Source organism: Canis lupus, chromosome 25 (assembly GCF_011100685.1).
Source record: "Canis lupus familiaris isolate Mischka breed German Shepherd chromosome 25, alternate assembly UU_Cfam_GSD_1.0, whole genome shotgun sequence".
Taxonomy (NCBI): Eukaryota; Metazoa; Chordata; class Mammalia; order Carnivora; family Canidae; genus Canis; species Canis lupus.
Window position 1 is genome coordinate 32,626,303 of NC_049246.1, and position 12,900 is coordinate 32,639,202.

Sequence of the window (12,900 nt, forward strand, 5' to 3'; positions counted from 1 at the left end):
GATGATAGGGACTTCAGGTTATAGCCCTGAGTCCACTGTTACAGGAGGTATGGTTTGGAGTAAATCACTTTTCCTCTGCAGACCTCTCAGCATCCTTATCTAAAAAGTGAGGGTGGTAACATCTGCAGATATGTTTCTGCCTCATAGGATTGCTGTAAGGACCCAGTAATATGATATAGAAAGGCTTAGGAAACCTCTGCTCTCCATGTAAATATCACTACTATCATCTCTGCTGGAAATGTGAGGATGCCACAAGAATCACACAGAAAAGAAATCTGAATGTAGTGAGAAAGAAACACAAAGTGAAAATCTAGAGCTCATTTTTTGGCTGCCAATGCCTCAACCTCTCCAGGAATTCTGTTGAGAAGTAATGTCCAGTGGTTAACATGTAGAGGGAGGTAATCCACTCTGTAAAAGGGATTGTTAAAGCAAAAGCTACAAGCTGCTGAGGATGAAACCAGTGGAGAATTTGAGTGGAAAAATTGAAATTACTTCCCAATCCCAAAATCCTATGAAGCATAGCATATAGAGCACATTTCTAATGGTGTTGATGAAAAAAAATTGGGAAACTCATTCTTATTGAATTTGACATAAAGTTAGAAGGTTTTAAAACTATCACAGCAGATTTGAACAATGGACCAAAAATGTTTATATTAAAGATCGGATTTAAAGAAAATAAATGAAACTCATGTTTTTACATTTTTTAAAAAGCCACAGTATACATTAATACCGTGGATTTCAAAGTTTTTTTTTTTTAAAGGCCATACAAATTCAGGGTGAGGCAGCAATGTAAGATTGCTAACAAATTATAATGCAGTGTTGGAACAAACTAATAAAAATACAATATCTCATCTTTAGAACAACAAGAATATCCACTTGACTGAGCCGCCATGAGGATTAAACAAGATACCTGATCGAAGCATCTAGCATAGTAACCAGTCACAGAAATGTTGATTCATTTCATTCACTTGACCTCTTCCCTGCCCAAAACCACAGCAATTACTGCTTGTACCATTCTTCTCATCCTCATGACACCTCTTAGAATTTTGCCTTTTATTATTTAAATTTTACATAGTATTTTGAGTTTCATATGCATGCATTTTGTCTGTTTATAACGTGATTGGTTATGTGGATAGTTTTTTCTCCTGATGTAAAATTTACATTCAGTGTAATGCACAAAATCCTGTTACATTCCGAGTTTTGACAAATGCACACGCCTGCACGATCCAAACTTCTTGAGACCTAGAACAATACCTTCACCCCAGAAAGTGCTCTTGTGCCTCCGCCCAGTCATCCCCCACCTCACACTCTCTGAGGCAACAACTGTTCTGATTTTTTTTCCATCACAGATTAGTTTGCCTGTTCATGAATTTTATATAAATGGAATTATACAGTATGCATCCCTCATCTAAGACTCCTTTCACCTGGTATCAGTGTATCATTTTTGAGATGCAACCATGTTGCTGTATCAGTAGCTGGTCTTTTTATTGTGCTTAAGTATTTTCCAAGCCCTTTGGAGACAGGAACTGTGCCATAACTCCTTGTACTCCCCAGTCCCCACCCCATGGCACTTGCACAGAATTGTGCATGTTGTAAGTGTTCTGCTGACATTTGGTGATTCAATGGATGAATGAACATATGAGTTATTTAATCAATCAACAAGCCATTTAGACACACTCAAGTTTCACTTTTCTAACCCAGACAGTCTCTTATGTATTCAACTTACCAAACACCATTGCTACATATCCTGGGGTGAGAAGCCTGCCTGCTTTACTGTAGGAATCCAGGGATCCGCCCATTTGCAATCATACTGCAGTATTTGCTGCATTCGTGCAGTGCAGTGGTGAAGTACTGGCGAGAAAGTGAACTGCTGCCCTGGATGGGCTCCAGCAGGGCTGTGAAAGAGCCAACCTCAGGGCTTTGTCTCCTGCAGACGGAAATGCTTATCCTCTATCTTTGCAAACTGTAAATCTCACATTCCTCCACTTGATTTATTAAATCACTGTAAAGGTCAGCAGAGAAAGCCAGGTGCCGCATGGAATGTTTCAGTGGCTAGTTAAGACCCAAACTACAGCAGCAGCAGGTATTCCCCTGTAGTCACGACTGAACAAACAGGGTTAGTACTGTGGGTTCTGACTGCGATGGCTGGGACCTGCCTGAAATGACTGCAAATTAAGCCCTTTAATGTCCCAGGCATACCCTCTTACCTCTTGCATCTGGTGACTGTGATTAAGGGCAAGACACCGTGGAGCAGGCCTCTGGGGAGGAAATACATTACCCTGGCTAGTTCCGTGGAGCAAGCATTTAGGGTTTGATCCCATCACCATCATTTCTGCTTGGACAGCAGCAAGTTCCTGTCATTTCTAATATCGCACGTGTTTTGAATATAAACGTGCTTTTCATCCTTAATCTATTCAAATGACATTCCTTTCCTGCTGCAATCTAAATCTTATATAGCTGCATAGCGCATTTTATGATGCATTACTTCACAACGTGATGCTATAAAATTAGGCATATTTTGTATCACAATGGGAAAAGTTTTCTTTCAGACATATTTCCCAAAAGATGGGAAGATTCATGTGTGATGATTCCTATGGTGAGCGTAACATATGAAGAAAGAAACTAGTGATAAGAAACAGAAAAAAATCTATTTGTGGCTTCCTCCAATTAGGCATTTTCTGTTGATTTTATTTATGTTTCTTTTTAAAAAGTTAAACATTTGCAAGAAGCATGCAATCTCTGATAGGGAGATATTAAATGCCAGCATTTTTCTTTTATTCTTTTTTTTCTCTTATTCTTTTTTTTTCTTTTTAAATTTTATTTATTTATGATAGTCATAGAGAGAGAGAGGCAGAGACACAGGCAGAGGGAGAAGCAGGCTCCATGCACCGGGAGCCCGATGTGGGACTCGATCCGGGGTCTCCAGGATCGCGCCCTGGGCCAAAGGCAGGTGCCAAACCGCTGCGCCACCCAGGGATCCCTCTCTTATTCTTTATAGTAATTTTTTCAAGTCACTTTATCAAACCTATTTACAAGGGCAGAAAATGAAATTATTTTAAATGGAAAAAAGGCAGAAGTCACGATGTGGTCATTTTAAGGAACTTAGATCAGCCAAGTGGTACTTTAGCTCATAATCCCAGGAAAGGTGTTTTGTAAACCGATGTTTAGAGTAATGCCTAAAAGGTGACATCACCGGTTATCTGTCCACTGGTAGCCTCCATTTAATTTTACATGGGGCCATTTAAAAAATCTACAACAATCATAGTCAATTGTCATCACTAGTTGTCCAAGAGAGACTGCTAACATGCTCGTTAACAGTCTCCTGATCTAAATCAGTTCAGAATGGTGTCCTCAAAACATGAGATGTTTACTACATGCACACTCTGCAGACCGCAGCATGCAATTATCAAATTCCACAGAGACATATGGAAACAGCAAATGTCACCGGCTGCAATGTGTGCAGGAGTAGAGCACTACTCAGACGGGAAGCAGATAGAGCTTAGGTCTGAGTAACAGTGTGAGTCGGCAAATTATTTAACCTTTCTGGGCCTCAGCTGTTTGCTGAATAACAACCACCATCCCAGGGGGATTTTGGAATTATTAAATAGTAGATATTAAAGGCTGGTCATAGGGTAGGTATCCTGCACATATTTATTTCCTTCATCCCTCCTTGCTTCAAAAGGATGCTGACACTGGTGTTTCTACATGATGGTGAGGTGACTGGGACCTATCTGTTGTTCTGGAGAACCACTCCTACAGCTCACTGGTGGCAGGAGAATTTTGCTCACTTGCCCCCACCCCCCCTAGCTGATGCTTTTCTGAGGCTTGCCTCTTAAGAATTTCAGCCTAAATTTCAGACTGTGCTTTTCAAAACAAATGCTCATACAGAACTTCCTGCTCTGACAGAGCCTTAGAATAATGAAATCAAAAGGGATCTGGTCCTACTCATCTGAAGTTTTCTGATTCTATTGGCCTTGGAGAAGTAACAGCTTTGCAGCAGTTCTAAGAGTTATATTTTATGAGCTCTATGGTAACGCGAATATATTTTACTTTTTAACTACATCACCTCAAACAGTCCTTGAGGGGATTCTATTAATGAGTCTCATCCACGTACTTCCACATTTGCTTTTAAAATAATCTGTATCTCCTAAGAGTATGTTTTGTTAGCAGCCCTCAACCCATTTCATGTTGGTGGAGAATATGCTTAAAGGGAAAGAAAATGCACGAGTGTGAATCAAGACCCAAAAGCCTTCTTCTAAAGAAATAAAGACACTATCACAAACAATGCTAAGGCAGAAACATTCACGACAGGGGAAGAAAAAGTCAAGATTCTTTTTTTCTAAACAGGTTTTCTAAAGTCGCTCATTTTACCTTTGCTTTGACACACAGAGCAAACGCCACATGGGCATTCAGAGCAAGATGCTGGGAAGAGGACTGTAAAAGGAGGATGACTGGACAAAATATTTAAAAAGAGGCAGGCGCCTAGCTGAGGAAGGCTGAAAGTAGGCTAACCAAACCCAGACACAGGCTGGGTTCAGGAGCCCCCAGAAAGCAGGCTGTGGTGAGGCTTGAGGTGGCTATGGCAGGAGCTATTTTTAAAAAGCCCAGAGAGCTACATTCAGAAATACAGTTGATCTGCCCTTCTCCTCGACTCCCTGCTCACCAGGTCTGGCCAGGGCAGGGCCACTGCACCTCCTTTCTCAGCCACCCAACGGATGACAGCAGGTGCACCCCTTTCCCAGGTTTCCTTCCTGCATGACATTCCAGGGGCTCTGCAGCACCCATCAGCCACCTCCCCCCTCTTGGGGCAGCGTCCTGCATCCTCTGCAGTCAAAGGCTTCAGCCAGGAGCTGTGGCAAAAGAAAAAAAAAAAAAAACAAAAAAAAAAAAACGCTGATGGACTTAAGATCTCAGAGGGTGACCTGAAACTCTGAGGGAAGGGAACTGGCAGAAAGAAAATGAATTCATGAATATTCAAGGATGTGGCATGTGCAGACAGGCTCACACACAGTGATGTGGCCCAATGTGGCTTCTACGGGGCAGGCTAAAACAAATCCATTATGCCACTTTTCAGCCAAACTGGGTAATTGGGAGGAAGCAAAACTATGACTTACCTAGATTCTCTCCCTCATCCTTTCTCTCTCTCCCCCAGAGAAGCCTTTCCCACTGTCGGATCACCTATGAATGAGAAGGCCAAGGATACATGAGCTATACAATATAAAGTTATTAGAATAAGGACCCAAATGTGCCTTTCAGTGCCAAGCCCAACCCGGAGAGCCTAATAGCTCAGGCCTGAAATCCTAGAATGTGATGTGGATGGACCTCTCCATAGAGTCAACTACAGATGTTCATGTTTCTAAAATTGCATTACTTGAAACTATATTGTTTAGAAATCCTATGCAAGTTCTCAGCTGCAGTCTATCTCTCTGCCACGAAGAGCACGGGGATATGGAAAGGCAGGTTTTTTTTTTTTTTTCTTTTCTTTTCTTCTTTAGAGCTGCAAAGAACCCCGGATGCTAAGCCCCATCCCACCCTCCTGCCTGCCAGGCGAGGAGTGCAGTATGTCTGAGAGCGGCTGTGGTACCCGCTCCAAGCACTTCACCGTCTCAGCCTCACAGGGAAAGAAAGAGGTGCCGGCTTTTCTTTTTTGCAAACTGTTAGCCTGTTTCCCCCCTTAGTTTGCTATTAAAAAAAAATTAGTAAGTTGCACATCAAACGCTCCCCTTACACAAACTCAATAGAAACGAAGTGCTCGTGTAGAAAAACCTTAGTGATCCTATTAAATCTCTGCAATCGCTCCGTGAAACCAGGACTCCGTAGCATCGTGCGTGTGAAATGCTCTGCAGACCGCAGGGTTGTATCAATGTGCATTACTGTTTTCAGGTATCGGGGTGTTTCCTAAAGAAACACGGATGTCTGACTGTGTCTGCAATCTAATTACCAGAGTGAGCCGGGGGAAGAATCACGCAGCTCTCTGCTGGATGCCCCAGGACGAGACGTGTCGGGGTCCGAGTGCTCCTCCCGGGAGACCGCCCTCGGCGCGCTCGGGGCTGGCAGCCGCAGCCTCCTTCTGACAACCGGCCACCTGCCTGGCTTGTGGAAATCATCAGGTTGATGCTACACAGGTGTAAAAAAGAGGGAAAGGGGCTCTGGGTGTGTCGGAGTTGGTGGTGCCCCGCGGGAATTCAGTTTGATGGAGAAGATACAGGCTGCGTGAATCAGTCCCAAGGGCCGGGCTTACGGGGCTCGCCGCTGCCTTTGCAAGTCGGCTCCCCCCCCCCCAACCCCCGCTTAGTTTCAAACTCACTTCTCGGCTCTCCCCCACCTACGCGCTTCCACACGCTGAAAACACTCTTTCTCCGGAAAGAAACGATTAAATCTAGAACACTGGAAGGCTCATATTAACGGCTCTACGGGGGGTCAGAAACGCTAAAATCCACACCCGCAGTGCCGCAGGTTCACGTGTGTGCGCGCGCGCGTGCAGAAGCAGCGCGTTAAGCAGAAAGAAAAATCACCGGGAGCAAGGGACATGAATTAAAGAAAGTGCCAGAAACAGCTACAAAGAAACAGGAAACTTTCCTCCCCTTGGAGGCCTAATACACGCAAGCTTAAACTTTTCAATTTCCGAAGCCCCTAGAGGCACTGCCTTGTCACCCGTAAGCCCCAACGGGGATGATGGCAGAGGCCCGTGGTGGGGAAGGGGCGACTTAGGGGTGAGGGTGTCTCCGAGGAAGCGGGGAGACAGAGAACTAAGAGGTCAGTGGGGGAGTGAGAACCTATTATTGGGGACGCGCATCCATGTGATGCGGGGTCCAGGGAGGAACTAGGATGGGGACGGGGGTTGGGGAGGGAAATGAGTGAGGGGTAAGGGGTCTTGGGGGGAAATAAATCGCAGGCCTCGGAGACAAGTAAGTGGAAAGGACGAGCGCCGCAGCCCGGAGCCGCCTGTGGCTCGCCCCCGCCTTCCCTTTTGCGCAGAATCCTCCCCTTGGCTGCAGCAGCGCGCTGCCCCCACTGGCCCGGCGCGCCGTGATCGATCGCAGGCTGCGTCAGAATGCTCCCCGCGTATAAATAGGGGTGGCAGGACCGCGCCGAGCCGCACACAGCCATCCACCTTCCCCTCTCCCTCTCTCCCCTTTCTTCTCTCTCCGTAGGCCCCCCCACCTCCGCTGCGAGCCGGAGGGCCTCCGACCGCCACCATGAGTTCCTTCAGCTACGAGCCGTACTACTCGACCTCCTACAAGCGGCGCTACGTGGAGACGCCCCGGGTGCACATCTCCAGCGTGCGCAGCGGCTACAGCACCGCGCGCTCCGCTTACTCCAGCTACTCCGCGCCGGTCTCCTCCTCGCTGTCCGTGCGCCGCAGCTACTCCTCCAGCTCCGGCTCCTTGATGCCCAGTCTCGAGAACCTCGACCTGAGCCAGGTAGCCGCCATCAGCAACGACCTCAAGTCGATCCGCACCCAGGAGAAGGCGCAGCTGCAGGACCTCAACGACCGCTTCGCCAGCTTCATCGAGCGCGTGCACGAGCTGGAGCAGCAGAACAAGGTGCTGGAAGCCGAGCTGCTGGTGCTGCGCCAGAAGCACTCCGAGCCCTCCCGCTTCCGGGCGCTGTACGAGCAGGAGATCCGCGACCTGCGCCTGGCGGCGGAAGACGCCACCAACGAGAAGCAGGCGCTCCAGGGCGAGCGCGAAGGGCTGGAGGAGACTTTGCGCAACCTGCAGGCGCGCTATGAAGAGGAGGTGCTGAGCCGCGAGGACGCCGAGGGCCGGCTGATGGAGGCGCGCAAGGGAGCCGACGAGGCCGCTCTCGCCCGCGCCGAGCTCGAGAAGCGCATCGACAGCCTGATGGACGAGATCGCCTTTCTGAAGAAAGTGCACGAAGAGGAGATCGCCGAGCTGCAGGCGCAGATCCAGTACGCGCAGATCTCCGTGGAGATGGACGTGTCCTCCAAGCCCGACCTCTCCGCCGCGCTCAAGGACATCCGCGCTCAGTACGAGAAGCTGGCTGCCAAGAACATGCAGAACGCCGAGGAGTGGTTCAAGAGCCGCTTCACCGTGCTGACCGAGAGCGCCGCCAAGAACACCGACGCGGTGCGCGCCGCCAAGGACGAGGTGTCCGAGAGCCGCCGCCTGCTCAAGGCCAAGACCCTGGAGATCGAAGCATGCCGGGGCATGAACGAGGCGCTGGAGAAGCAGCTGCAGGAGCTGGAGGACAAGCAGAACGCCGACATCAGTGCTATGCAGGTCTGGCACGGTGCACAACGCAGTGGGGGCGGGGAGGGAGCTGCGGGAGCAAGTGGTGGCGGGAGGGGGAGGGCGCGCCCGGAACGTGGAGACCACCGAGGAGGCCTCCGCAGGTAGCTAGGAGCCAGTAGAACTTGGCTCCCAGGGGACTGTGTGGGAGGGGTGGGGCACTTGGAGGGCGGGGGTGGGGGGTGGGGGCCCCACTGCAGTCCGAGGAGACGTGCCTGGTGCAGCTGTATCTAGCTCCGCATTAAAGCTGCCCAGCCCTGCCAGGGTAGGGTGGGGTGGGCGGAGGGGATGGGAGCTGGGCGTTGCCTCTGGCCTGTCTCTCTAACGTCCTTCACTAACCACAGGTCGCTTTGCCCTCCACATTGGACCATCAGCTTCATAATTACAGCACACAGCTCTCGTTAGTTCTGCAGGCTACCTGTGACCAAGGCATGCTTGAGACTAGTTTTATCAACCACTCCTTGCCCTTAGGTAGACAGGAGTGCAGTCAAAATTGGAATAGGTAATGATGTTCACAAAAAGACATTTCTTTTCTAAGGATCTCCATTTTCTGGGAAGGAGAAAAAAATAATATTGATACATAGAAAATATTTTAGATACAATGACTGTCATTTTTCTTTTATAGCTAGCTACTTCCTACTCCTGTAAAGCAATGGAGTAATTTCTTCCACTTCACTTGCATAGTTAACTAATGAATGTGAAATAAAGTTTTTTTTTTTTAATCGACCAAAAATTTTTTGCAGGCATTTTATGATGATCATTAGACAGTAGCAATTAGAAGAAAACAAAGAAGAATATTTCTTCTATCAGGTTTTTAAATTATTTTTATTTTTATTTTTTATTTTTTTGGTTTTCATTTCATGCTTCCTGAGCTGGATTTTTTTTTTTTTTAATACAAGGAAGGAAAGGTTAAAAAAGAGAAAAGACAGTTGTTTTAGGGGAGATCTTATCTAAGGAGTGCACTTTGGTTTTATGTAGGTTAGGCCTTTGCAGCTGTAATATACTAAAATGATAGCAATTGGGACTTATGCCTGGATTTTTTTTTTTCTTTTTGGTCCTCCAACAGGACACAATCAACAAATTAGAAAATGAATTGAGAACCACAAAGAGTGAAATGGCACGGTACCTTAAAGAATACCAAGACTTGCTCAATGTGAAGATGGCTTTAGACATTGAGATTGCAGCTTACAGGTAAAAACAGTGGGCTGGTAGCAGCCATTGTGGTTTAGGAAGAAAATCAGGTTTCATTTATATTGAGTCAGAAGCCTTTAAGAATAGTCCTTTGAAATAACTGTTTGCATTTTGGCTTTTTCCAAGAAGGTATTTAGACAAATAGGGAAGAATTTGACCCTGTGATATTAATGAATTCTATTCCTAGTTTCTTGTTACATTTTAAATGGAATAGACAGGACTATTTTGTTTGTTTTTCTGTTTCTTTTTCTTTTTTTCCTGATGGTAGGCACAATATCCCCAGTCATGAAGTTTTGATAATTCCCAGCCTTGCTCCTGCTCCTGCTCTCCTTTGCCTTTAAGGGTAGTATTTAGGGGGAGGATGATGAGTGGTGGGCTGAGAGCAGGCAAGCAGTTCAACATATTTCCTGTGTTAGTGTTTATTAACCCATCCTCCCTTGCCTTCCCAGGAAACTCTTGGAAGGTGAGGAGACCCGACTCAGTTTCACCAGCGTGGGAAGCATAACCAGCGGCTACTCCCAGAGCTCTCAGGTCTTCGGCCGATCTGCCTATGGTGGGTTACAGACCAGCTCCTACTTGATGTCTGCTCGCTCCTTCCCTTCTTATTACACCAGCCACGTCCAGGAGGAACAGATCGAGGTGGAGGAGACCATCGAGGCTGCAAAGGCCGAGGAAGCCAAGGACGAACCCCCCTCTGAAGGAGAAGCTGAGGAGGAGGAAAAGGAGAAGGAAGAAGCTGCTGAAGAGGAAGGAGCTGAAGAGGAAGAAGGTATGGTAAAAAGGAAATCCCTACAAGGTCAAGAGCAATCAGGGCATAGATATTTGCTAGGAGACGGGTAGGAGAAATGAAGCCTTGCTTATGCCAAGGAAGTTTTATTCACATATGACTTTAGAATCATAAATAATACCTTCAATTGTTTGACAAGCCTTTTGTAAGTACCTACTTTCTCAAATTGGCTGTCCTCTCTGCTTAGCTTGGTAGCTTTTTGGAAGGTAACATTTCAAAATTTTCTCCTCCTGCTGTCTTTTTATTCTCATTACACATTAAAAAAAAATCTATTTGACCCAGCAGTTTGGTGGCCTTAAGAACAGAAATATTTTTTATAATAATTCTTTGCTCTTTGGCTTTTTTCTAAGAAGGAGCTATTGAGTTCAGGGGCCAGCATTGTCAATCACATGTGTGTTGGGAGATGGAGCTAGGAAGTTTGGGTGAAGCTGACATTTGAAGTACCACACAAAACCTTAGCAGAAATGTTTTGAATGACTTGCCCTGGACTTGCAGTTTGTACATTGTCTTTTTATGTTAAAGCTGCCAAGGAAGAATCCGAGGAGGCAAAGGAGGAAGAGGAAGGAGGTGAAGGCGAAGAAGGAGAAGAAACCAAAGAAGCTGAAGAGGAGGAGAAAAAAGATGAAGGTGCTGGGGAGGAGCAAGCAACTAAAAAGAAAGATTGAGCCCCTCTGTCCTTAATCCTTCCAGGAAGAATTCTCCCGAAATCAGGTCAACCCCATCACCAACCAACCAGTTGAGTTCCAGATACTATATGAATTAAGAAGTCAATATATGTATAATTCTGAGATGACTTAGGTTGGACATTCAATGTTGTGCTATGACTTTTCTCCTTATGCAGAGTATCTGTTTGCTTGCAGAGTGGCTTCCTGGCTTGCTGCCAGCCTGTGCATGGTCCACGCTTATGAGTTCAGGATCTATGGCAATGTGAATAATTCAGATGTTTACAATAAAAAAAAACATGAATAAATGAATTCACTAATGTTAATGTTAAACTCCATGGTAAAAATAGTCCTTTGAACCTTTGGTGGTTAGAAATTAAAGACCTCGAATCATGTGCAATAAATAGTAAATAAAGTTATACTGAATGACATTTCTTGCTGTGGTTGTGGACTTAATTAAAATATCTTAAGGCACCAATATAAGCCAAGTGGACTATCGACCTCCAAGTTTTTTTTTAAGTCCTAAATTTTAACAATTACAATGCACTTTTCCCACTAATTGGTAATTCGGAGGGATACAGTTAGGTCATGACCATTCATGAAATTGCTCCTCTCAGAAATTTTGCTGATAATAAACGAGTAAATAGGAGTCTCTGGGATTCTTCTTTTATAATTAGCAATATACTCTGTCCCATGAAATGTACTTTATAATGTTGGGAATGGTTTTCTTGGAGGCAATGGTGTAATATGATAAATAGACCTCTTGTGGTAAATAGGTAATTTAATAATTAATGCAATGTGTATAGAATATGAATCCCACCCATCCATTACTATAACCATACTATTTTAATATTTTCTGAATATCATGGGCAGAAGTGGAAACCCAAACAACTGACATAATCAGAAAGAAATTTTTCCCATGTATAACCTTGGATGGACAGAGTACGAATATCAAAGATTACTTGCCATTGCAAACATGTTGCCTGCAATCCTGACCTCATGATTCAGTGTGTTAATAGCCTGATTACGTTGCCTCAAAGTAAACATTTGATGCCACCCATTTTAAAGTTTTTAAAACACTACGGATATAGATAATGAAATTGTTATTGGTTAGTAAAGGGAGGAGGTTATATACCTGTATGTTGCATTGCCATTGCTCTGCATGTCTTTACTGGGAAATAATTGGATTTCAGTGATAGCTCTAACTGGTTGGACATTGCATCAAACACATGCCCCATTCATCCTCCCTGTTCACTGTCAAGTCATGAAAGCTCTTGCACTTGCGCTTGATGTGGAATGTAGATGAAATTACTGATTATCTGCTCTTCTGCTTTTGTTCTTACACAATTGCTTTGTCAGCTAATTTCATTTAGTATTTGTTCTTTAGACAACTTTCAAAAGTCAACGAATTTAACCTGAGAACAAAGTCATCTCCATTTAAGTTTATCTGATTCTTCATACGGCCTATTTCTGTTTAAATAAATGTCACCACACAAATAGGTAAAATAATTTATTTGTCATGATGCTATGGATTTGAACTATGAAGATTCTTAGTATATTGGCTTCTGTAAAGACTAGGAGTCGCCTCAGAAACCAAGCTTTTTACATTTATGTTCATTAAATATGGGATGCTACACATGATAAATCTAAGACAGGTGTGAATTACATGTAAAAAAAAAGTAACTTTAGCTAAATGGAAATGGTTGGTTTCAGAATTACTTGAAGTAAGAACACTGTACCATATTCTATCCTGTGTGCCATAATAAAATACTAAAAAACCTAAGCTAAATGGATTTGAAGTCTTTAAAAACATTTCCTTAAATCCGGTACCTGGGTCAGTACCTCCATCTCTTCTGCTTCCCCCAAAACTCCAGTTCTCTTTCAGTATTCCCTCTCCCAGTTAATGACATCACTCCCCAGTTATCCAATTCTGCAAAACAGAGACTGGGCATGACATCGTGCCTCCCATTTCCTCTCCCCAAGCCCTCTGGTCTAATCTAACCAA

At 45.0% G+C, this 12,900-nt stretch overlaps 1 protein-coding gene across 1 annotated transcript; it reads left to right on the forward strand.

The window, feature by feature from the left end:
* The first annotated feature begins 7,016 nt into the window (after positions 1-7,016).
* NEFL (neurofilament light) lies at positions 7,017-12,678 on the forward strand. The gene is made up of 4 exons (XM_038573781.1): positions 7,017-8,246; positions 9,322-9,446; positions 9,896-10,215; positions 10,756-12,678. The coding sequence occupies exons 1-4, from the start codon at positions 7,200-7,202 to the stop codon at positions 10,896-10,898; spliced, it is 1,635 nt and encodes a 544-aa protein (XP_038429709.1). The 5' UTR covers positions 7,017-7,199; the 3' UTR covers positions 10,899-12,678.
* The last annotated feature ends 222 nt before the right edge of the window (positions 12,679-12,900 follow it).